This window comes from Gobius niger, assembly GCF_951799975.1.
Source record: "Gobius niger genome assembly, chromosome: 17".
NCBI lineage: Eukaryota > Metazoa > Chordata > Actinopteri > Gobiiformes > Gobiidae > Gobius > Gobius niger.
In genome coordinates this window covers 18,727,571-18,753,795 of record NC_136868.1, presented here as the reverse complement: position 1 = coordinate 18,753,795, position 26,225 = coordinate 18,727,571, and the positions used below count along the sequence as shown (strand labels likewise).

At 41.8% G+C, this 26,225-nt stretch overlaps 2 protein-coding genes across 10 annotated transcripts in view; one reads left to right on the top strand and one right to left on the bottom strand.

Annotated features, from left to right (window-relative positions):
* elavl4 (ELAV like neuron-specific RNA binding protein 4) overlaps positions 1-21,036 on the bottom strand; it is a 64,541-nt gene extending 43,505 nt beyond the window's left edge. For 2 of the 9 annotated variants that reach the window (XM_079575206.1, XM_079575208.1), the window contains exons 1-2: positions 20,431-21,034; positions 11,499-11,603 (exon numbers count right to left, since the gene is read on the bottom strand). In XM_079575206.1, coding sequence (XP_079431332.1) covers positions 11,499-11,603; positions 20,431-20,478 — 153 coding nt within the window. In that variant the 5' untranslated portion in view covers positions 20,479-21,034. Of the gene's footprint in view, positions 1-8,334; positions 8,593-9,793; positions 10,013-11,498; positions 11,604-20,430 lie in introns of those variants that run through there. The other 7 variants (XM_079575205.1, XM_079575207.1, XM_079575213.1 and 4 more) reach the window with 7 other exon arrangements.
* Positions 21,037-26,079: 5,043 nt separating this feature from the next.
* The window catches only part of agbl4 (AGBL carboxypeptidase 4), a 236,883-nt gene continuing 236,737 nt past the window's right edge, over positions 26,080-26,225 (top strand). Inside the window, exon 1 of the mRNA XM_079575203.1 lies at positions 26,080-26,191. Coding sequence (XP_079431329.1) covers positions 26,158-26,191 — 34 coding nt within the window. The 5' untranslated portion in view covers positions 26,080-26,157. The remainder of the gene's footprint in view (positions 26,192-26,225) is intronic.

Sequence of the window (26,225 nt, the reverse complement as noted above, 5' to 3'; positions counted from 1 at the left end):
CCCCGGCTCCCATCACAGCTCCTCTAGGTCCCCCCACAGTGCCACAAGGACTCCCCTGCCCCAAGTCTTCGACCCTTAATACTCTACAGCCAGCTTTCCACAGCTCATCAGCTCAGTGCTATCAACCTTACAGTAGGCTTTCCATGAAAACCATCCAACCAATGCCTCATCAACTGCAAGAGTCAAGCATTGCCCTAGTTTTAGTGACAGTGAATGAAGTAATTATTATTATCCTTTTTTTTTTTTTTTACAATGTAGCTTTGGAGCAGACAGCACCATTCATCAGAGTCAGCAGCTAAAGTCATAAACAAAGATCTCCCAGAAAAAAAGTGTAGGTCAATGTAGCGGAGCAGCTACATGGTCCTCAGCTATCTTTACTGCAACTCACTGATTAAGCACTGCAAACACAAATTGTATAAAAAGTCCCAAAAAGTAAATTCAGCAGGACACTTTCTTTACATTATGCTGAACCAGGATGTATTATAAAAAAAATCTACAAGCTAAGTTCAGTACACAAAATGTGCGTCTAAAACATGTGCAATAGGTGAATCCTCCAGCCAGGTGATTCTGACCACCAGCCTGGCTCCACATCTGGAGATGGGTCCCCCAGGCACAGCACTGCTGCTGCCCACTGCTCCCTACGGGTCATCCAGTAGCATCGAGGTGAGGGTCAAATGCAGAAGACAAATTTTGTTTGAGAAAAGCACCTTTTCTCTCTCTTCTCTTGTGTCAAGGGCTATTATTGTAGTAATGCCAAATAAACACAGGAAGTAGAATGTTCTTTAATGTAACACAACTGAAGTATTCAAACAGGGCTTGCAAAATCACTCGACCTCCAGGGCTACCACATAACATGGTGGTAATTCTATGCAATAAATAAGCCTGTGTGTGTTTTTTAAATTGTGTTTCATTGTGAACTACCAAAATCTGAGGATGGCTTCTCAAAGGGATCCAAGTATTTTCTGTCATAATAGTAAAAAAAAAGAAGTAGGGCATTTAGCCATTTTACAAACAAAGTAATATTAATTAAAAAAATGGTTTCATGTACTAGCAATAATGATTCATAAGGAGGAAGTTAAAGAGGGGGTATTATGCTTTTTCAATCACATAGCACCAGTCTATAGCACACTACAATGATGACAAAACCTTCTGTTGGTCTGTAAATGCAGTAAATTAGAATAACTGCCTTATATAAAATTGCTCTCTCAAAATGGCTGTAGTGAATGTCTTGAAATAGGCCTCTGTCTCTTTAAGAACCTCTGACCCTTTCCGACACGCCCCCTCCACACGCTATCTGTGGCATCAGTGGGGAGGGGCTTCCGCTGAGGAGCAGTGGTTGGTTACTCGGCTGGTGACGAAAGCTCGGAGGCGTCTCAAGGAGGTGGGGGCGTTCCTAGGAGGACTCAGGCAAAGCTGTCCCTAAAATGGCTGCCATCAGAGTTTTTACAGATCAAAAATACGTGAATGTGCCAAGGCAACACTTCAGGCATGTTTTTGATGAGGGAATGACATCATAACATGATGTAAAGCTTGAAAAAGTTGATTTTGCATAATACCCCCCCTTTAAGAACTGCTCAGCGCCTCAGGCCATAAGAACTGGACCTACAGCAATGCATTTACCCAGAGAACCAGAGAGGAGGAACAGGAGGCTGCTCTGGCTAATCTAATCACTGCTTTCCCATCAGCTGCATCTCACTGTTTAACCGTGTATGTAATTGTGTGTGTGCCTTGCAGCAAAGTCACCGAGCTGATCACATAGACAGCAGCAGAGCTTGGTTATGGTGGAGAATTCATCCCTCTGCTCTGTGTCCGTGCACTTACCCCTAATCTGGTTACTGATTGGACTGGAGCTTGTGTAATTAAATAGTGAAAAGGACAGTGGCCTATCATCTGTCAAAATAAGTAAGCGTATGCAGGGGTAATGCTGAAGATGACATGTTATAATACCCATATATGGGAACTATTTAGGAACTATTGGTTGTAGCAGCTATAGCATAGGACTGTGCAGTTTAGACTTCGGCATAAAAAGATTTTATCTTATGTCAAATGATCCTGGAGTGGCAAGCATCATTTTTTATGTATAAGCTGTGGTTTATTTAAAAGGTCAATCTTGTCTATAGTAAAAGTTACATCACTTTCTTTCAAATTCAATGTCAAAAAGAAAATTGAGAGTATTCTATTGTAGCAATAACTGAAGTGATAGCAGCATATACTGAATTTATTGTAGTAGCGGTATTATGAGCAAAACAGTTGTAGACATAATATAACTACAACAGAAGTAAAAATGTATCATTGGTATTTTAACGGCAGAGGTTAGTAGTTGGGATTGTAGTAGTGTTAGATGTGGAACTAACAGTAGTAAGCTGTACTCAGAACACTGCAGTAGGTAAAATAATGATTTTACTTTTACTGAAATGAGTAGCATCTATGTCAGTCAATTTCCTTTTCTGTTGCATGAACTGTGCTGTTGACACGGGAACATATTGGATTTTTTAAAGAGGCTGCCATCTCAGTTGCTCACTTGGTAAACATTATTAACTTTTGTTACGCTAGTCACTTCAGAATTGACAAAAGAATTGTACGTTGATCCCATCTGCTGTGAAACTCCAATCTGGGTGAAAAACTCAACATAAGAGTGGCGCAATCGGAAATGTGGGAGAAAAGCCTAAATGTGTTATATCATCAGATCTAACAGTCACGGCCGCCGGCACACAAGCAAAGACATTAACTGTGGCGTGCATTCAAACGAGCAGATTACTCTCCCCTACTGTGGTATGGCAGAGAGTAATTGAAAATACCCACAAGACATTTTGCTCATATACAGTGGTAAGTGTGCTTTAGGGGAAACACAGGGGTACGAAAAAAGAAGTCAGCATTATACTGCACTATTTCATGTGTCAATAATAGAGTGTATCAGGATAAAATGGCTGTGTCAATCATTTTGTGTTGACTATAATAATAATAAAGCTTGTATTGCGCTTTACAAGCTTGTGTTACCAAGTTTCTCAAAGCACTACACTATGGGGTTGACTGACGGAAGCGATGCTGCCAATTTGTGCCATCGGGCTCTCCGACCACCTGCAACTACTCACTCACACTCTCATTCATTCTGGCCTATTATGCGTACCCGGAGGAAACCTATGCAGACACGGGGAGAACATGCAAACTCCACACAGAAAGGCCCCGTCCCACCAGGGAATTAAACTCAGGACCTTCCAGCTGTAAAGCAAAAGTGCTAACCGCTGTGCTACCGTACCGCCCTATCTATTTGAAGCTGATCAGAATACCAATGTACTGGTCCCAAGCCTGGATAACTATATGTATACACAATATTATATAAAAATCACTGCACAAGGAAGTAGGGCCCCCAAAATCAAATCGTAAAAGAAGCAGATCAAAGTATCCTGATCTCTCTACAATTGATTTATTGTGACTGCAATGATGCAATTTACATGGTATTTCCATTTTTTGTGTGTGTCAAATGCAGAATCTTGGAAGCAATGTACAGAAGATGTGATTGATTGCAATGGAAGACCCAGGGGATGACAGCAGGAGTGTTGTGCATCTAAGAGATAACACGCAGTTTCTTCCTCTTTTGCACACACAACACGCAGTCCGCATCAGAGGTACCATTTACGCCTGCTGCTGACACTTATCTGTCACCATAAGCCCTGGATATTACCATGCCATCTCCGTATTTTGTGTAGAAAGGGCCACTATTCCTGTGGATTGAAGGAAATGTACTTTGACTGTGTAAATCCATATTTTCTGTTGGGGACAAACACCAACATTATCTGAATTACCATCTCAAGCTGTGGCCTGATAACTGCCAGTGGCTGTTAGCTCTTTGGCGATGCACTAAGTCAAACAGCGTCTAACCGACGACAGAAAATTGTTAGCCGCAATCTCCCTCCGCTGCCATATTTTCTCTAATAATTCATGAGGCTTAGGTCAAGTCTGTCACCTCCTGCAATATGATTTTCATGAACAGCAGTCGTCTTCTACCTGATTGAGGGAGATCTGACTTCCCTGTGTTGCAGAGACATTCCGGCAACATCTTTCTGGTTGCTCCAAGACCGCAAAGAACCGGTCACCTTATATGTCATAACGCAGTGCCTTAGGAAAAAATACATATTAAGGGAATATAGATTTACAATCAAATATTCCCCAAGGCACCACTACAGGAGTGATAAAACAAAACCATATGAAAAGTGATTTGTCAATGGCTTTAGATGTTGATTTTCCAGTGTCAATCGCTTATACAGATCAAGATCTTTTTATTCTCATGTAAAGTCACGCAGAATGCTTTCACATTGTGCCTATTACGGTTCACAACAGAACAGACCCTTTTGGAGCACGTATTTCTGATCTATAATTCATCTTACTACAGAATTATATCAATGTTTAATATGCGAGAAGTGGGAGCCCTGTCGAAAACATGACCTTGAAACGTCCTTTTGAAACATCACACGCCAGCAGCTCTGGGGCCAGTTAAGCTGAGTTAAACAACAGGCAAACAGGCACACACACTGATGCCATATACCGCCTGTCTGCCCGCTTTTCCCTCTCCCCCTATTTCCTGGTGATGCAAAATGCAGATGAGACAAGTCTTGTGCATAGTCTCTGGAGAAACTGCCACTCAAATCCAAACATCTGTACGAATACCAAAACACACTCAGACACAGCGGAGAGACGGAGAGAGAGGAGATGATTGAGGAAGACTGTTGGGGAAAGAATGAAACGGAAAGAGAGCTAACAACGGGCTTCGTCTTCTTCTTGTATCTTTAACCGAACAAAGCTCTATGTACATGAATGGCTCTTTCCTCCCACTGTATTTTCCATCGGGATATTTATTCAGAAAAGCGGCAATGCTCAACAAGGGCTCCGGTCGTGTGTATGCTAGCGGGGCTGAGGCGCTAATACTCCCCAGCTGATTATGTGTCTGTCGGTAGCAGTTTGAGCCACTGCCAGAGGAATTAGGTCTAGCACACAGCCACTCTACGATTTCGAGCATTTCGCAAAAAGAGGAAAAGAAAAAAAGGAGAAATCTTTTAAATAAATGAAGGAAATCGCCGTGGAAGCCTATTAAATTTTAAATGTGACCGTTTTGTGAGTCTTCATGTGTGTTTAGGCGCCGCACAAAAGGAATATTTAAAAAACCAAAGCGTGCTAATTGGGACAAAGATTGTTACAGAAGCGTCTTATTCAAACAGGCTTTCGGCTCATTAGCTGTCTCCATCCCCCCTTTGTTTAAGTGGCAAAGACATTTAAAGACGACGCAATATTTAATAATGTTTGTACAAGCGCACATGTGATAAAGGAAGCCTAATGTATTTACAGAAAACATGCCTTGGAAGCATCTTTGACTGCCGTAACATCACCAGCAGAGCAGGAGCAAACCGTGAAAAGGAGCAGCAAAGGTTAAACTGTTTCACACCGTTAAGCTGCTTAGGTTGGCAGTCCAAACCCATTTCAGTGTGTACTGTTGTTGTGTCCTTGGGCAAGACAGTTCATCCATATGAAAGCATATGTGAACATGTTTGTGTGTCTTTGGGAGTGGTGGTTTGAAAGCCCACAGGTACAGAGTTGGTTATCTGACTGAAGAGATTGAATCAATGTCAGAAATTGAAAAGTACTGTTACTTTAATGTGGAAGTCTTATTAAACTACTACTATCGCAACTATTAACTACTAAAGTACTATAACATTGATATTGCATGTACAGCTATTGCTTTCACTATACTAATTGTAATACTGTAGAGATATTTTCTAGTTCACTGTTCCTAATTTACTTGTAGCACATCGTTGCCTGAGTAAAAACAATAGGCTGTGTCATTTTTTGGCCAAATTGAGATGTTTGCTTTATTCATTCTCCAAACATAGATGACTGACTCAGTGACTCAGCCAATCACAAGGCCTGATACAATCCAAAAAAAGCATCTTCAGTCTAAGTCATCTCTATGACAAGTGTTTGTTTCCTCAAAACCTTGAATTATGGCCATTATTTTAAAAAGGTGGTTTGCCATCTTTTTAAAGCAGAACTAAGTAACTCAAGCTAACTAACTAAGCATGTTTTTTTACTCATTAATTGTCCGTGAGAGTAAATACTACGCTGATAGAAAAGACAAAGGGAGAGAGGGATATTGTTCATCCAATTACACAATGGAGATATTTTTTTCACTCAAACTTGGCTGTAAATACTGTTTAAGTGGCACTAGCCCACACTTAGCTTTGCCCGTTAGCCTGTTAGCTTCTTCTTCGTGATTCCATTAGTGCGTATTGGGGCCTCCGGGTCGTAGCAGGGAGTGTTGCAATTGTAGTTTTCTGGCTAGAGACACGAGGGGGAGATGAAAGACCCCCCAATCGTCCCATTAACACTGTGTGGTGTCCTTTTATCTAAAGCAATTAATACTAAACTTTTAATTTAATGAACAACACAAATGGTCTCTAAGTTTGTGTTTTGGATTGAAGGTGGAAGGACTACATGGTTGCATTTCAGATACAGTGCCACTTTGACAGTAGATGGAAAAATTATTTCAGAATAATACAGTGTCCGTATGGCTTCACATTAATCTGAAATTGTCCATTATGCAGCATTGACAGGTTTACAAGATAAATTAAACTCCATGACTCAAAGTTAATAAATAGATTGTGTTCCTTATAACCCTGTCCATGTATGCAATGTAATGAATATATTTAATTAACTGATATAATACATTCTCCAATGCATGCCTTATGGATGTTGTAGCATAAAGCAACACAGCAAAGCAGATTAACTGTCCATTGTTCCCCTGTCAGTATCACTTCTGCCTCAGCTTCCTTCTCTCTATCCATTTAGCTTTGGTTTAATCAGCCTTTAGTTAACCATGTCACTCCGCATCTGGACATATGTCACTCTGCCACTAATGTAGACAAACACAACACACTCCATGTTGATACAAACAGGCAAGAGGTCAAAATCCTCAAAGATCTCCTAATGTAACCTCAAGCGTAGTATCTGGTCACTCAGATGGTGCAGGGTTGCTAAGAAATTCTTCTGCTCTGCATATTAGAACTCCATGTAACCTTGGGGTTTGTGGTGTTGTGCCACTGGGTGGGATAGACACAGCATGCCAATGCAAAACTAAACCTGCTTGCCTCCGTCCTGGTCCACTGGTTCTCATCAATATCTAGAGCATTGTCGACATTTTCTGTCCACCTTTTGGCTTTTCTTTTGTGTTGTTGCCACTGCAAGGTTTGCTTCTCAGCATGGGGATTTGCAGTTTCAGTATGCTTGGCACTGTCCAAGATGCCACACTCTTCATTTAACCAAGTTTGGAACTGGAACAGAGAAGATATTGCATATAAATGATTCTTTGTTGTTCCAACACATTTTTCCCCCATTTAATTATGTTTAGCTAGAGTATGTTCCAGTATTAATTATAAGAAAACTGCACACCAAATCGTACCAACCGAAGCTGAGGAATTGCCTTTCATTTCAATTAGCATTTTGATTAGATCCGGTGAACTAAAGCCAGTAAGCAAACATTTAGCCTCCTGGTCTACGAATGAATAATACTTCCTGTGAGTCAGTCTTTTGAGGTGGTCAGAGAAGCATGAAGACAGTTATAAGCTTTATGAATGTAAACATTATGCATATAATTTGATAGTCTCAAATGTTGTTGTAGAATTTGCACAACACAACAACTGACAAATGGAGTACTTGCTGGACTTCATAATGGAAATAGTGAGGACGCAAATAGCAGCTTCTTGACAATAAAGAGTTATATTATAGCTAATCCTTCTAAATGCACAGCGTAGTAATCAATTCTCCTACTCCATGTTCCTGCAGCAGCACACACCTCCACAACAAGCATGGCACAAAAACGTATCTACTCCCAAAGCACATGTGCTACTTCGAGCCTTTCTTTCAACTAGCAAAACACCACAAAGTCTATTTTAATCCACAACACTCAATTCCACCCTTGCTGCAGCGTAGACAGGTGAATATTTACGAGTGGTGCAAGCTGATAAAAAAGGGGTAGACGTGTACATTTCAGACTTCAGCATAAAATGGGTGCTGTTTCCCAGTTTAACCCTTAACTCCCTACTTTCCTACTCTTCACATCCCAGCTCCTTACCTATGGTCCACACACCTTTGCTTTACTATGAAAGATTTACTCGTGTTTTGCCAATTCATCAGCATGCCATTGCAGTTTTCCCTTCTGCATCTGGATGAATGGACTTGATCTTGAATTGTTCCACTGTCTAGTTACTACTACTGTATATTTGAGCCCCCACTAGGTACTGCGGTCTATGCTCTCCCATGTGCGTTGAGTAACGTTGCTCTCCTTACCATCTTAAACCCATTCCACTCCATTGGTAGACGCCGGCCGTTGTCTCACCACTGCCTCACTCTCCTCACAGAACGGCGTATAGTCCTAGACTGAATGACACCTCCCGGTCCTCGCTTTAGGGACTGCCTTTCTTTTATACTTCAGTTCTGGTGCTGATGAGCAGAGAGTAGCGTGGTGCTAGTGGCGCACGGAGCATTGCCGTCTTTCACAGATGCTGAGAGGAGAATGCTGGGCTGCAGTGTGTGTCTCCTCCTCGCGCGCCCCCCCTCCTCCGAGCCCGCACAGCCACCCGCCCAGTGCGCTGCTCAGCTGGAAGGTCGGAGCCCGCCCACTCCCCCCCCCCCCACACTGCTCTATCCCAGGCTGCGATTGGCTTTTTGGCCTGCTCGTCAGCCCTCAGCCTCACCTCCCCCTCCCTCAGTGTTAACACCTTCGCTCTCCGGCTGGCTCAGAGCCCTGGTCGGCACACGCCAGCTTCAGCCTGCTTTGGCAGTGAAAAGGCTTTCTGAATCCCAGCAAAGCAATCAATGGCTGCTGAGGTGTGTGCTTGAGTGAGCCGGCCGAGCGTGGACCCCAGTCTGGAGAGTGATTGCAGCCTCAGGCACTATGGTAATAGGATGCCTGCGCAGCACTGTGTATATAAATTAGCTCTTTCTGGGCTCATGAAAAAAAAAAAAAAAATAAATCTCAGCTACATCTACTGCTCTGAACTCTTGTTACTACCCAACTTCAGATTTTTTATCACACAACACAGAATGTTCATAATTCAACAGCTAGTGAGCACATATGTGAATTTATAATTAGTATAATATTGTGGAAATAGAGATGTATATAGTAGAACGAATAATAAATGTAGTGAAGTAGCCTGGCAGTATATAGGCTATATCTAAAATAAATAAATGAATCCATCTTTTAGCATAATTGCAAATTTTAGGGGTTTTCAGGAAAATAGGGGGGAAAATAAGGATAACCCTAAAACTTCAAATTCCACATAGCCAGTGATACCTAAAGATGCAGCAGCCGTTGGAGAATAGAATAAATATCAATTTGACAAAAAAAAAATGACATTGGCAATTATGCAATGAGGCTGACAAATATAGCATGCAATAGGTTCACAATGGCTACACTAATCTACATGTTATTGACTTAGCTACTTGTCTAAGCCAACTTCATAAAAAAAAAAAAAGGAGTCTAAATGCCTATAATTCCCCTCTTGTGAAAGTCTTTTAAAGTCACTGTCCATTCTGGCGCATCAGTTGGTTTCTTTCAAAATGAAATGCCCTTTTCTAAAATACTTCCTGTATTAATTAGCTGTATAGGCGATATGAAGTAACAGTCACATGGCTTCGTGGACCTGCTGCGATCCGTCTACTGCGGCATCCAACGTGCGTAATCGTCATAAAAGACATAGAAAAACACATGTTGGATTCTCAATCGAGATCGTACGCCTTTACTCACCATGACCATTCTTGTGTGATGCAGTTGTTGTTAGTCAATAGAGATGCTGGAAGCGGACAAAGTGTAAAAGCCGGTTAAGTGAGCGCGGATAATCGGACGGACTGGCAGCAGAGTGCAGTGCGCGAGAGGAATAAATCGAGGGAAGAAAAAATACAAAAACAACGAGAGAGTATGTGACGTAGAGAAGGTACGGCGCCCCACAATAGATATAATAACGAAAATGGGAGTAAAATCAAAAGGCACAGAAGCGCCCCCAAAATCTCTCCCCTGGAACCGTGCACAGAGGGACCAGTCATCCCCGCTGCGGGCTCCGATTGGCTGAAGAGGAGAGGAGGGGGAGGGGCACATGCGGATGCAAGCGGAGGGAGTCTCCCTTGGACCGTCAGCAGGTGCACAAAGTAAAAGTGTGACAGTGGACGCTATTGTGTTAATTATGGCGGCTGCCTCGAATTCAAACGATCAATAACTACAAGCCTATTCATTTCAGCCAAAACTGCTAACTCAGAGTATCTTACCCACAATTCATGGCCATTTACATTTAGTCTACTTACTTTGTACTATCAATGTGTAATTAATAAACCCCGACTGAATATGAGCTTTTTGAATTTCAATGGAATTAACAATTCAAAAAGTGTTTATTTTATGCTCATTAATTTGCATATAAATGATGGAAATCTTAATTCAATTTGCCCAGCAGCAAAACGGCCTCAGGCTGCTTTGCTTTCTACACAGCTATCTCAGACAGACAAGAAGAGGGAGCTCTTGCCTCCTCAAATGCACACGCACACCTTTCAGCAGAAGCTAGACAGAAGCTGCAGGGCATTCACATTGTACTAACATGTATGTGCGCATAGGCCTATATGTTTACTACGAAAAGACACAGACAACATCAGACACATTAGATCAGTGACTCAGATCTAAATGAACATATGATAAGATGAACAGCAGAAACAAGTGTTGTTGGCTGTTTGGGATCTGTTGAAATGTGTTCTAACATATTGACACATGCGCACATGCACACACATACACGCACGCACGCACGCACGCACGCACGCACGCACGCACGCACACACACACACACACACACACACACACACACACACACACACTGTGCATAAATATTGTTTTTGTGCACAGTAAATTACAAACAGGCAAATTAATAAAATTGTACCTTCTTCACTGTGTATTTTCTTACAAACAGAAACTTAAAAAAGTCAGGATTTAATGAAATCTTCTGTTGTGTGTCCTAGTTCTCCTGGACATACTTTTTCTGAGAAATTGTTTGGAGTCAATAACTCTATGCTGACAGAGTGAAGGTTGGTCCCATATAACATATGTATGAAGAACTTGAATATGCAGCATCAAGACAGTGATAATTGTGGGTGCTCTCAGCTTGAGTCTTGTTAACTGTCAGACACACTGTTTCAACACCTGTCTCACTCTGCATAATAAGAGTTCTATTTAAAGGGGGGGAGTGAAGATGCCAACTGAGGTGTTGCATCAAAGTGCATGAAGAAAATACCTTGATTAACTGCTGAAAATGAACTTGTTTTTGTGGTGTCTATGTCAGATTGAAAGTTAAATCAATGAAACCAAGTATAGTAAAAACTAATAGCTGGACCTGGATAATCCTTGGTGAATGCACTGCTAAGGAAGAACTAAAAACATGTACAATAGGTGAATCCTCCAGCCAGGTAATACTGACCATCAGCCTGGCCCTACATCTGGAGATGGATCCCGTCGCCCACTGCTCCTTACGGGTTGTCCCAGCGGCATCGAAGGATGGGTCAAATGCAGAGGACAAATTTCCCTACGGGCACAATAAAGTATACCTTAACCTTAACTTTATGTAGCCAATGTTAGACGGACATTGTGGGGCATATATGGGCAATGAGCAATGTGTCACATTTTAAATGCAGTTGCTGGTGCTGCATCAATGGCGCTGGTGGTCCATAACAAAATATTATTAACAATAACTCACGTTGTTATCCCTGATGCTGTTTGACAACAATACAATGTGCTTCAGTCTTGACTACAGTTGAAAATAACCCAGCAGTTTGTGGGAGAAGCACCTAATATATCTAATAGGGTAAAGCTTGCTGCTCAGCATGCTGCAGCTTACTTAGGCTCTTTTTGATTCGCCCTTGAAGGATAGATTTAGTTCCTCTATTGAAGTTCTGGCAGTATAGCATCTCGCTGTGCTACTCAGACTGATGATCGCCTTCTCCCTGGCAGGTATCCAGTCTGTGCCGGTAACAATCAAACAAATGAGAATCACAGCAGCTCCAAACCCTGCTGCATTTCTGCCCAGCGACAAAGTCAGACACACCACTGCCTCTCAGACTCCAGACAGCTATTAACACAATGTGACTGCATCCGGACAACAATGGGACGCTTTGGACACATGATTTACTGTTTGCTTTTAATGTTAAGATCAGAGGCTTTATTGAAATAATCAATGTCACACTCAAAGTGGATACTGATTTGGGGGTAATTTCACCGTCCAAAGCACAAGGAGCACCTGCGCTTCAGCTGTAGTTTTAATCAAATAACATCTTTTCTTTCCCTTCAAAGCAGGCTTGGCACACTCAGGTTAGCTATGGAGAAAACTGTTGACACTGCTATTCTTCTCCCAAACAAAGAATAGTCTATAGAGAAGAATAACCATGGCTGGAAGTAAATTATGGTTTATAAATACTTGAAGACTGGTTGGATTCTGGGAAAAAAAACGTGTCATATTGTTGTATATTAAAAAGAGTTTACAATTTGGATAAAAGGCTAAAGCCATCACCTACTGAAAGAACATGCGTTTGGTAACATTTAGCTCATCTCGTCAGATCGCTCCTCCAAACCCCCCACTCCCATGTTCTCCTAGTACGTCAGTGGGTATAAGCGTCAGTCATCTTAGCACTGCCTGTGTCACTCTGCCGTCTCAAAAACTGCTCCGATCACAAATGAATTCTTCACGCTGATCCCAGAACAAGTTGGTGCTGCATTTGTCACAGCCACTTTCTGCCACTTTAACTCAAAGCTGTTTGCTACAGTTCAGGCTTTGCGCGCAGTGGAGATGTGACAGGGCTCAGTGTGCAGAGTTAGCGCCGAACGCCTGATCCATTACTGAGCGCACAGCCCAGAGGTTGGACAGCGAAGATGCACAAAAGTCTAAAACCATCTTCACTTTCAAAAAAACAAAACAAAAAACACATTACTCCTTGCGTCTACTATCGATCAATCTTTCTTTCAAAATAACAGATAAAAATGACTGTGAAATACTGCTGGCAGCAATTTGCTATGACCGACCGTGTATCTCACTGCCAATGTAAAACTGTTGTAAATATACTTAATTTAGCATAAAAATAAAGCTGCTACATATTCACAAACAAAACTCTTAAGAGCAAACGTGATAATTGATGCATGATATGTGGGAAAGCGTTTGCTGTCATGACCTCAGTATGAAAAGCAAAGTGAAAAAGAATTTCTATACTTTTTTTTTTTAGAGTTATTTTAAAGCTGTAGGAGTGGCCCCTACAGCTTTAAAATAACACTGCACATTTAATTTAAGGGAAAAAAAAGGTGTTGAATTTGCCACAGAGATAATGGTGGTCTTTGAGACAGTGGGAGAAGGTTTGTGGAGGTGCCCAGAGAGGCTTAGCTATGCACTGGCTCTGCAGGCTGGCACATGCTCTGGCATCGGGCATGTATTCTCAACAGGACAGCAGCGGATTAGTGTCCATTTGGACCAACAGCGTAGGCCTCAGCTTGGGGTGACATTCAACTTGAGCAGCCCACCAGCTCCATCAGTGTAAAGACCATAAACTCATGAGAAAACACGTTTGCACAATAAGTCGAGTCTCTGCATATAGGTGCGCAGTGAAAAACAAAAGTTCTTGTTGCGCTGAATAAGAGACATAAACTCTCCCTCATGGTATTGATTAGTGGGTACATTAAACACATTCAGACCAACAGAAATGAGCAAGTTTCAGAAAAGGTCAAGAAGGGAGTGCAAGAAGGGTTAGGGTCACATGACCACTGAGTAGCTATGGCGGACGTGGGCTGTGGGGACAGGAGCCCTTTTGCGCTTGATCCCAGTTGGGAACATGCAGCTCACAGGGCGACCGCTGTGGTCCATCTGCTTCAGGCTTTAATCACTACCTCACACACATAAATACGAGCACTCGAAATGCCTTCCACTGCTGCTCATCTCTCAAACCTTTTATTCCCATTATTGCTTTGTGCACTCACTGTACTCTTGAACACTACATCCTTTTTTCTCGAGTCAACCTCAAGTGAATATTGTCACTAAGCTGCCATCAGTAATAATAATGTTTCAAAACAGTATCAGCAGAGAGATCGGCACTACGGCTTTTGATAAAGAATAACCTTTTCGGAAAACAAGACAGATTTCTTCACAGCGTTGGCCCGCGGCGCAGTGGACACAAAAACATGAGCCCACAAAGCACAAATCTAGCTCTGGAAATGTCACTTCATGCTTAAGCGCCCTTTTCCCCACGCTCCAAGAGAAGCAAGCGGGCAATGCAAACAAGAGGCAGCTCTGACGGGTTCCTGTCTAAATGCCTACACGCTCACAGACACGTTCAGCTTGCTTGTGCAAATGAAGCATTAGCTGATTGAGAAGAGTAATAATAACACCAGCATGCAAAAGCCAAATGAATAACCGCGATGTGTTGGTTTACGGTTCATAATGTCACACTAAATGAAACTAGCCAAGGATAAATGTTTTCCTCGGCTGTACACTGAGGTAGGAGCTTTTCTTTATGGTCTTGTCAGTAATGTACTCAGTAATAAATTCAAATGGAAATCCTGTTAGACGACATGTATTATTAATGAGAGCTAAACTCTGCTGATGATGCTGCAGTTTAACCATTGGTTTGTGTTCAGACATCCAACACTATTCTCCTGCCGCTTTCATCCCAAAAGGAAATGGATCTTCGTACATATACACATGGCTTCTGCATGTTCTCTCTCTCTCTTTTTTTTTTTTTACCAAATACATGCATGTCAAAGTGAGATATTAAAGGATAATATTTTTTGAATGTAGTATCTAAGTCAATCGTGGAATCTTTCAAACATTGATACTACACATGTCCAAGAATACAGGTGAGAAGTAGCCCTTTAGCGAAACTAAAGGGCAATTTTTTCAACATTTAAGTAGTTATCGCTTAATAATATAGGACGGTTTAGACAGGCAGTTGGATAGGGCATTTAAAACAAAACAAGGATGGATTTTGGATGGAAATTAATTCAAATACAGATAACCTTTTGTTTTTGCTAACTGGAAGCAATACAACTATCTGGGGATTCAATTTAGAGAAAAAGAAAATCCGAAAGCCTACAAGTAGCCTACAAATTACAGTTCCTAATGGACAAGTTTGCCATACATCATTTATTAATAGTCATAGCAGATACTTTGGCTCATCCACAGCAATTAGTGAATCAATAAATAAAACACTGGAACTGGAACCATCCATTCTGAAAGAGAGGAGAAAAAAAAAAATCGTACTCCAATATTTCGCAGTGCTGATACTGTCGTCTTAACGTGCAATGTATGACGTTCTTCCCACTCTAGCTCCTTGTTGTGTAGCATATTGTATGGGTATATACCGGCACAATGGTGTTTATTCAGAAGCATTATGATCATTGGTGTGTATTGTGAGAGGAAGACGAAAGTGAGGCGTCTGATTGGATTATTGCAGGTCAGACAGGGGCTTGCTCTCACTAATACCTCTTTTGTCAGCTTATACCAGGCTGACATATCTGTTGTACAATTTCACATCGCTGTCACTTTTCTAATTAATTTAGTCTATCTGCCGGTTATTGTGTTGCATAACATCTCTGGCTACCGTTTGCTGATAATGTCAACCTGAAATGACAGTTAATATTGTTTAAATAGCTTGTAACGTGACTTTATAAGTGGATTTATCACTGCCATTATTTGCCCTTGCCTTGTCAGTGGTCCCTTAAAGCTGAAGCCTACAAATGTTTAGTTTCATGGCTGAGGTGCGTCTCTTCTTCCTGATATATGAGCACTACTCTGGAGAAGTAAAGCTAAAAGTAGATTGAATAGCAATAGTGTATATATGGACGAGTATATTCTAAGCACTAAAAATGAGGCATGAACTATTGGAGTGTTCTATAAAGATTTTTCTTATGGTCTTTGTTAAACTAGCATCAACAAACCATTTTTTTCTTCAACTTTATCTTCGTTTTGACATAATTTCAAATTATGTTTTTTTACATCTTAAAATATAGAAAAGGAAAAATCTCTCGCACACTGTATACTTGCAACACCAGTGTTCTTTAATTAGTGCAACGTTTCGGCCAGTGGCCTTCGTCAGGCAAAATGTTTTTTGTGAATGAGAAGCCATCCTTAAATAGGGTGTGGCCTGCTAAATCTTAAAATATAAAATATGTTTTGGCAAAGGTTGTTCACATATGGATCATTACTTCCATTTCAAAGTATCAAAATGCTGAACGCCGGCCGCTGATTATGGAGGCCACACTGTTGTTAAGAGCTCTGGATCTGTGTTCTCTGTTGACTCAGTGGGTATGAAAAATAGGTAATGATCAAAAACACACTAACATCCAAAGAAATCCACAAAGAAAGGCCCCCCTGCAGTCGGTCTAAATGAGCAGGCGAGCGGGCTGGGCGTGTATAAAAAACACACTGGTAGGGTTTACAGTGTGGTGTGTGTGCAAAGACACCTGCTCCATTCTGAAGTGATGGCTCCCAGCGGGACATAGGCTCAGCTGCTGATCACTAGGCCCTCCCTGCAGCACCAGTGGCTGAAACACATGTGCACACACTCACACACGTGCACGTACCAAGCTCTTCCAACAAATGTGAACCCTTCAGGCCCCCCTCGCGGTGTCTCTTAGCCTCTCTGTGTTCGCCGCCACTGACACACCACATGTGCTCATATCGAGAGCAAACATGACATGATGTAGACACGCACAAGCCACACTCCACATAATGTTGCATGAAAATGCCATTATATGGGAGAAGACCATTATGGTGTGTTTGCTTGGGATGTAACTGTATATAATATAAACTGTACACCAATATCCACAACAAATAGCAAGCATCTGATTTACATACAAACAAATATGAACTGTATGGCTAGGTTTTAGGAGGGGTAATGGCAAGAGTAAGGATAAAGTATTTTGCGACCGCTGAATACAGTACAAGAAAAAAAAAATCTGTTGATATAATGACACTTATAGATAGATATACCTTACGACCCGTGAAATCACTGAAAGCTACTCTAACTATACAATTTGAAGGATCAAACCAGAAAAAAAAGAAGCTAAAATAATAGAGTGAACTCAATAATCCCAATACCCAATTTTGATTAGAGTTAGTATATTGCCATAACAATATTCTGTCTCTATGAAGTTGCTGTCCAGATAATCAGCTCTTATTGTACAGGTCTGTTGTCTGTCAGCTCCCTTTCGCCTCCACTATTCTCCCTGGTGTGGCAAGCTTTCTGCACCTGTTTGTATCGCAGTGACGGCACAGAGGGTTGTGGAACATAAATGAACTAATTTCCTGGATATTGAGGATGCCGCAATCAAGGAAACGGAGGAAATGCGGGGAGCGGCAGATGGAAGAGAGCTAATCATTGTTATGAAATAGAGATGACCTCTAACTATCTGCTGGCTCTTGATACGCCAATTATTAGCACACACTGACATAAACACACACCTTTTGGGTTTGTTGTGATGAACTCAAGATTGAAATGCGACTGTTTTTTTTTTTATTATGTTGAAGCAGAAATTACTGGAGTTGTTAAACAAAGCCGCGGAGAATGGCAGCTGCCTGCAGTTGGTAATCAGCGAAGCTTTCTACAAATTAACCACATTCAGATCTGAAGCATTGCGCACTGCACATTTTTAGATGGATTCCCGCTGCAGTAACGCAATAGCATTTCAAATTCACTCTAAGTAACATAACTGAAAAGCCTGCTTGGCCATCTCAATGCTGCAAATAGAGGGACGGTGGCTTAAACATCATTAATTGCAAACTGAATGTATTCTATGTTTGCTCAGCTTTGATGGATTCAGAATTTAATTTGGTGAAGGCTCTTTGAAAATGCAGCTTGTTGCAAAATGATGCACAAATGAGATTCTATCCATAAATACTGACCACCACCCAAAACAGACGTCACACACATACATAGCACACGCTGAAATACATTTGAGTATTTATTACTGCCACTATAATGCAAGCAAAATAACAGCCAGTGCCCAGATAGTGTTTTAATGTTTATTATATCAATAAATTAATACATTATTTCCAGATCTTTTCAAGAATAAGGTAAAAAAAGGATTTTTAGCTTCAATAATCGGAAGCCAACCGAATCTTCCAGCGCATTCATCTAATGTATGCAAATGATCTGGCTGTGCTTAATGAAGGCACCATTAATCACTATAACGATGCTCTTTCTTAACCAGGGTAACCATGCACACACACAGCAGCAGCGGCGGTAGCAACACACTCTCCAGTGCACACACAGCAGGCATATGGCCCGGACATACACACTCGCCTACACACCCAAGACGCCATGCTCCTGCGCCAGCTACATCCCATGTGCAAACCGTGCAAAATCCATTTTCCATTTAGACATCTAAATATATCATTCCTACTCAAATTTTGAGTTATCTTAGCATCACTGTGAAAGAGACTGCTTAACTAATCATAAAAAAAAAAAAAAAAAAAAAAAAAAAAACATCTTATTCTCACATCAAATATGTTCAAATACAAATCATGTTTATGTAATAAAATCAGCTAATTGGATCCATTGGTAGCTACAAATAATTAATAGCCCAGCGGCTTTTTGCAAATAGCAGATAAGGATGGATGCGAATCAGAATGCGCCAAACATTCATCCTACACGCTCTACAATGACAACAACACGATGAACAAATTAAAAAAAACACACTTTTTGAAGCCGACTCCTGGTGGACATATTTCATTCCTTATCCATGCATTTGCATACAGTTGTTGGGGCACTCCTGGGTACAGTGAGCACATGACAGGGGGATGTGGAGGCTTCCGGCGGGCTTCAGGGTGTGGATCTGAGCCAGTTTGAAGACAGCTGAACCAATGCAGAACCCTACAGCAGATTAGACACCCACTGCTCTGTGTTGCCTTAATGCAGCGAGGCAGGGATTTTCTGACAAAGCTTTAGCCTTAATGCTCTGGGTTTTCTTGTCTTCTCTTCTTTTCTTTTCCCATACCCGTTCAGGTCTTCTTTCCTATGTGGCGAACAATGGTGACTCCAGTGTATTTACTTTTAAGATGGCGGTGGTGTTTTTTCCTAAAATAATTAATGTGTAATCAATGTGTATTTTATTCTTATTGGTCCTGGGTTATTGTGTTTTTAGTGTAGATATATTTTGCAGGTCAATAAAGTAATTCTGACTGTCTTTATGTTGTTCCTAACATATATTTAGAATTAAGTTCACTGTTAAACATATACAATAGTATAAAATTAGTTATTGTGTTATCGGAATTGAATTAATAATAATGCAATTAAAGCTAAATTACACAGAAAATGTACACACGCTACACGTACACGTACACGTACACACACACACACACACACACACACACGCACGCACGCACGCACGCACACACACACACACACACACACACACACACACACACACACACACACACACACACACACACACACACGCACACAGTATAAAATAAATCTGGAATGTGCACTCAAGCAGCTCACATCCCCCTAATAACAGTCTGACTGGCAGAGACTAAAGATAGAGTGGGCGTTCATAATTGAACAAACATAACAATGTAAATATTTACTAATACTATCCATCGGGAAAAGAGGATACTTCTCAGCAACACTGAGTTAGTCTTTATCTGCCCTTTTGCCACACACACTATTTCTGTCTTCTGTTTGAAAACGCGTTTTCACAATGGATCAAGGTTAACTTATGTGATTATTATAAGTCAGTCATTGTTTTATAACAGAGGTGAACTGAAGCAAATTCCTCGATATGTTAAAAGAAAAAGCGTGGAAAAGAAAAACGAGTGTGCCTCAGAGACTGACCATACAATGCCAGCTTTTTAAGATGCTGCTCACAGAACACACACTTGGACACAAAACCAGGAGCATCGAGGAGGAGAGTGGAGCAAGTAGAAAAGATGCAGGCCATAGTGAAAGAGCTGATAAGGGTAATACATTTTAATTAGTGGTAGTAGCAAAATTAGTAGTATTACTAAGTGATTATTGGTTAAAAAACAAAACATTGCGTAGTAGTAGTAGTAGTGCAGTGAAAACTTGTACTCCGACTTGAGAAGGCACTTTTGCGGGCAAACACAGGTTGTTACAAAAGACAACAAAGTCTAATTTCATATTCATGAAGATGCACGTGAGCTGCATAGTAGTTTGATTGCTTTTCTTTCTAATGTGTAAACTTCATAGACGGGTCCTTTTTAACATATCCCTAGCATTTGGTGGCTTCAAGCGTATAGAGCAGCATGGACATACAGACATCACACAAAACCACCACACATGACAGAATGGTTGGCAGCAGACAGACATAGCTGACATGTGGAAGAGGAGAGAAGCAAAAGCAAGTGTCTTTACCTCATTGCTCAACAAGGCGGCGTTGAGTGTTCGGCTTATTTCAAACATATTCAGTGATTCAGGTGGTTCAGTCCTGTTTTTGAAATGTTCAGTTTCTCTGTAGTTCTCTGCCTCCTTCTGGTCTCTGTCTCTGCAGTTGCGGAGTCAGTCCCAACGATGGAAAAAGAAAGAAAGAAAAATTAAATCAATCGAAAAAAAGAGGGGGAGAAAAATCCTCTATTTTTCAGGTTTTCGGAATTGTATTTTGTTCAGTCCTATTTTCTCTGCCCCTTCAGTTTGGTTCACCGCTATGGGCTGTGGCTGAGGTGGCGTCTGCCCGGGGTCTCCGCTCACGTCTGTAGGAGTCAATATGTTGCTTTTTAATCTCCTCAGTCAGCACATTAAAACAGGCACTCAGGCAGGCGGTGGCTCGGGCTGGATGGCTCCCTTATCTGTCCTCCGCACACTGACTCGCACAATACGCTCCGATCCTCACACTGCTCGCTAGCAGATTAGCCTGTCCCAAAACATAGCAGTTAGTTTAAACTGCCCTCCCTTTAGCTCTTTCTCTCTCTCTTCTGCATCACTCCTCCTGGCTCTTTCCTCCCTCTCTCACTTCATCGCTCCCCACATCCCTCTCTCTCTCTCTCTCTCTCTGTCACTCCACTCGCCTTCCTCCAAGTGCTCACGCTCTTATGCAGCTACAGTTCTCTGAGCTACCACAAGGTGGGAAGACTGTTCTAGCGACGGCAAGAGCATCGCCACCACATAGATTCAGACCTTACATTTGCATCTTTTAGATTTTCTCATAATGAAAACATGTTAAACAGAAATAGAATGAATTATCCCTCACTTGGATGATTTTTTTTTTTAAATATTTCCAAATATATTAGATTTTTTTTGTTTTATTTTTTGTTTTTTAGCATTAAGCATTAAACTATTTTGGGGTGCTTGAAGTGATGATATTAAATACCATGTGAAGACATAATGCAGGTTCAGGTGATGAATATCCAGGGGAAAGCGACTGTGGACATGAAGGTCAGGTGGATGTCCTCTGCTTGCTCTCCTCGGCAGGGTGTGGCACTGTGATGACGAAGCAGTAAGTCACTGTCGTGGCAGGAGATCCCGGCTGCACAACAAGTAAACAGCCAGTAGTCAGCATGTGCCAAGAGAATGATTCACTCTATTACTGTAAAGTGTAGGTGACTCCCACTAAACGCTGTATCACTTCTATCACTGCTCTAAATGTATCAAGCAAGTTAGTCAAGCTCTATACAAGGGTTCATAATATGCATTTTTATTTATACTGACTAGAATGTGCTTTTTCTGCTCTTGGATAGAAATGGGAAAAAGAAACAGCTAATCACAGCCTATTGACACTGGACCATCTGCTTAGGTGGACTGAGTCCAGCAGAATAGCTGGGGAGAGAAGGACAAACACACAGGAAGTGACACATTTAGACAAAGAGAGAATGAAAGAAGATGGAAGAATATCATAGTATTATTATGATATGTTGCATCCTTTATAGGCATGGGCAAAGACAAAAATAGCTGAAGTATAATAACACTCAATCAAATATTCTAAAGCAAATCATTGAGAATTTGTAACCAAAATATGCAAATGTCGATTATTGTTGTGAAAGATTAGTTTCTGTATCCAGCTGCATTGCCTCCGCCCTCCTCAGTACAGTGGTCTCTGGGGGCGCTGGAGCCTGGAGGGGAGCTGTCAGTTGAATGATGCAGAGTGAGGTCTGATTCCTCAGTCAGCTGCTTCTCAAGGCTCCCTCTCTGACCCGTGCTCTCCCCTGAGCCCTTGAATGCTGTCACCATACTGATCCTCTGTGTACGGCCCCATGTTCCCCACACCAGCCTGTCTCACCCCTCAGCTCCAGCTCTCTGCTACTTAGACTTTGATTTGTGCTTCACTTCCTCATACACTGACGATGAACTAAATGCGTGGAATAGCTTGTTTGGTCAAAACATCTATACATAGATTTATTTTGTCAATTAACACTAACTTACATTGATGTGACACCAGGTTACATTTTAAACACATAAAAAACAAACATTTCTGAAAAAATGAAAGGCAGTATAAAAATACCTCCAGTTTCCATAGAGGCTGTTAATGTATCCAGGATACGTCTTCAAATGTTCTGAGTGCTAAACCTCGAAAAAATGATACATTTTAGAAAAAATCACATCAATAAGATACTCACATAGTTCTTTATTTGGCTACAACATAATGTAAACGTCTTCCTTAGAGCGTTTTGAGGCTTTTAATGTGTTTTGCATGACTGACATGTCCTCCAGACAAAACTACCCATACTGGGAGTATTTGAACATCTTAAAAGTTACGTCCCATTCTGCATTTACTTTTTAACCACTACAAGAAATTGTCTGCCAAATATAAAACACGCTTTTATGTTCAGAATGCTGGTGGTGAAATTGCTGATCATGGTTCTGGGCAGTTTCATGGACACAGGCGGATGAATGCAAGTCAATCAAATTCCTCCATTCATGCTCCATTATTTGTTGATGATGTATGGAAGAATTTTTGTGTATTTTAAATGTTTTAACACTGAAATAACATGTTTGAATCTTTTTTATCCTTGAATTTCGATATAAACATTCACTGTAACAGACATACACTGACACATTGTTTTTAAATAATTCAAATTCAACAGTCTAAATTTAGAGAGCAAAATCTGCAGTAAAAAAAATTCAAATGGAAATTCACCCTAAAAGCTGGGGTACCAGATTTTTTGCTGTTTCAGAGTGAATTTATTTGTGCCACGTCCCACGCTTGGTGACTTTAACAAGGAGAACCTGAGCCAGGAACAGACGTTTATTAAATGCCCCACCAGAGAGAAGAACACTTTGAATCACTGTTACACTACAATAAGCAGCACCCATGCTACTCTCGGACTTTCAGATCACGCAGTGGTTCACCTCATCCCCGCATACAGACAGAGACTGAAGCTCGCTAAACCTGTGTCAGCACAACTAAGAAGTTCACCACTGAGGCTGTGGAGGAGTTACACTTGTGTTTGGAGACAACAGATTGGGAGGCGCTAAAGGAATAGACCACCATTTTTAAATACGGAGATATGTTCTTACCTTAGAGTTGATGCATAACTGTCTGGTCTTTACGTGTTCCCTCAGTCACGTAAACAGAGCACAGGCGGCGTTACCATTCAGCCTCTCCACCTCTCCTCTATGGATCCAAACGGAGGTGAAGTTAGAAGCGACCTAGCTCTTCCATGTTTTCCCTATTTAAATATGGTGACATGAGCCTTTACACGATCCAAGCATAGTCACACAAAATTGAACATGTCGATTTTCTAAGCAGATAAAAAGAGAAACTATATTGCAAGGTGTCTACTACGATGTTCCAAGGCATAGAATATTACTACACCGGTGAATTTCACTCTCTGAATTTCTACTGTTGAATTTAAGGGCTTGATGTTTTAAATATTGAATACTTTCAGGGTGAAGTCTTTCATTTGTATTTTTTTCTAGAGCAAATTTGATCAATCAATTTTTGACTTTTTTTTTACATTTAATATTTTAAAAGTGAATTTATGTATTAATTTTTTTTTATTGCAAATTGTACACTCTGAATTTAGACTCTTGAATATGACTGCTTAGGACCTGGAGAAGGCGTTCGACCGTGTCCCTCGTGGTGCCCTGTGGTGGGTGCTCCGGGAGTATGGGGTCCGGGGCCCTCTGCTAAGGGCTGTCCGTTCCCTGTATGACCGCAGCAGGAGCTTGGTTCGCATTGCCGGCAGTAAGTCAGACCTGTTCCCGGTGCGTGTTGGTCTCCGCCAGGGCTGCCCTTTGTCACCGGTTCTGTTCATTACTTTTATGGACAGAATTTCTAGGCGCAGCCAGGGGCCGGAGGGTGTCCGGTTTGGGAGCCTCAGAGTCTCATCTCTGCTGTTTGCGGATGATGTTGTTCTGTTGGCTTCAACAAACCAGGACCTTCAGCGCGCTCTGGGGCGGTTTGCAGCCGTGTGTGTAGCGGCCGGGATGAGGATCAGCACCTCCAAATCTGAGGCCATGGTTCTCCACCGGAAAAAGGTGGCTTCCCCTCTACAGGTTGGTGGGGAGTCCTTACCTCAAGTGGAGGAGTTCAAGTATCTCGGGGTCTTGTTCACGAGTGAGGGACGGATGGAGCGTGAGATCGACAGACGGATCGGTGCGGCGTCAGCAGTGATGCGGTCGCTGTATCGGTCTGTCCTGGTGAAGAGGGAGCTGAGTCGGGGGGCAAAGCTCTCGATTTACCGATTGATCTACGTTTCCACCCTCACCTATGGTTATGAGATTTGGGTAATCACCGAAAGGACAGGATCGCGAATACAAGCGGCCGAAATGAGTTTCCTTCGCAGGGTGGCTGGGCGCACCCTTCGAGATCGGGTGAGGAGCTCAGTTACCCGGGAGGAGCTCGGAGTAGAGTCGCTGCTCCTTCATGTCGAAAGGAGCCAGCTGAGGTGGCTCGGGCATCTGTTCCGGATGCCTCCTGGTCGCCTCCCGCGGGAGGTATTCCAGGCATGTCCTAGTGGGACAAGGCCTCGTGGAAGACCCAGGACACGGTGGTGGGACTATGTCTCCGAGCTGGCCTGGTGTCGCCTCGGGGTCCCCCCAGAACAGCTGGAGGAGGTGTGTGTGGATCGGGAAGTTTGGGCATCTCTGCTGAGACTGCTGCTCCCGCGACCCGGCCCCGGATAAAGCGGAAGAAAATGGATGGATGGATGGAATATGACTGCATTATATTAAAGGGTGCTACGATATATTGCAAAAATATAGTGTGCTAAGACTGCAAAGGTGTTGTCTTGTATTACAAAAGAATTCCAATATATTGCCAAGTATTGAATTATATTGCAAGGTTTCGGGTTTTCACCCAAATATTACTATATTATATAACTTATCTATGTTCGTGCACCGGATGAGTATGAGCTATATTTATCTATTTTTATTTTAAAATATGTACAATAGGTTCCCCTCTGGGGCCAGGACTCCCCTAGAAAAGACATTCCTAATCTCAGAGGGGAATCTAAAGGAAATTACAGTGGCTCTTTGCATGTAGAGGAACAATCAGCTTGACCCATGTTCAGCAGCCATTTGATGCTGTCATTAAATACAGATCACTGTGAGGAAAATCATTTTGACCTCTCTGCGACACTGATTCATTTCTGTTCATAAAAGTTTATATGCTGAAAAAGTAGAACGATGAAGTATGTGTTCTTTGGCTTTGGATGGATGCACTGCTCATATTATTCGTCAGGTGCAGTCAGATAAGGACTAGCTTGATTACCGATATAAGACTTGAATTGGCCTTGATGACATGCTCCAGTTTCCTAGTAGAAACCTCCATCTCTTATCAGAACAGAACAACAATGAAGAATCTGAGTGCAATGTTGTGTTTTCTTAACAGACAAACACTAGCTAGCTGTGTTTTAGCGAATCTTGTCGAGCACGTGGATGGAGGTGTGAATTTACACTTTTTTGTTTGTTTATTATTATTATCATCATCATAATTATCACTATTATTATGATTATCATTATGATTATTAACCTTGTGTAATGGCAATGTTATGAGTCCATGAAAAATGTATCTGTTTTACCTGTATGTGAGCTTGGTGTCGGAGGGCGCTGTGCTGATGGAGAGGACTTCACCACTGCAGGCTCTTCCTCCGTTGTCTTGGCAACGCTGACACCGCTTCGGCTGCTTTAGCTGAGAGGAGGAAGATGGAGGAAAACCCTGTAAGAGACGGCGAGACTGGTGTGTAATAACTGAGTTTAGACGATGTTATTTG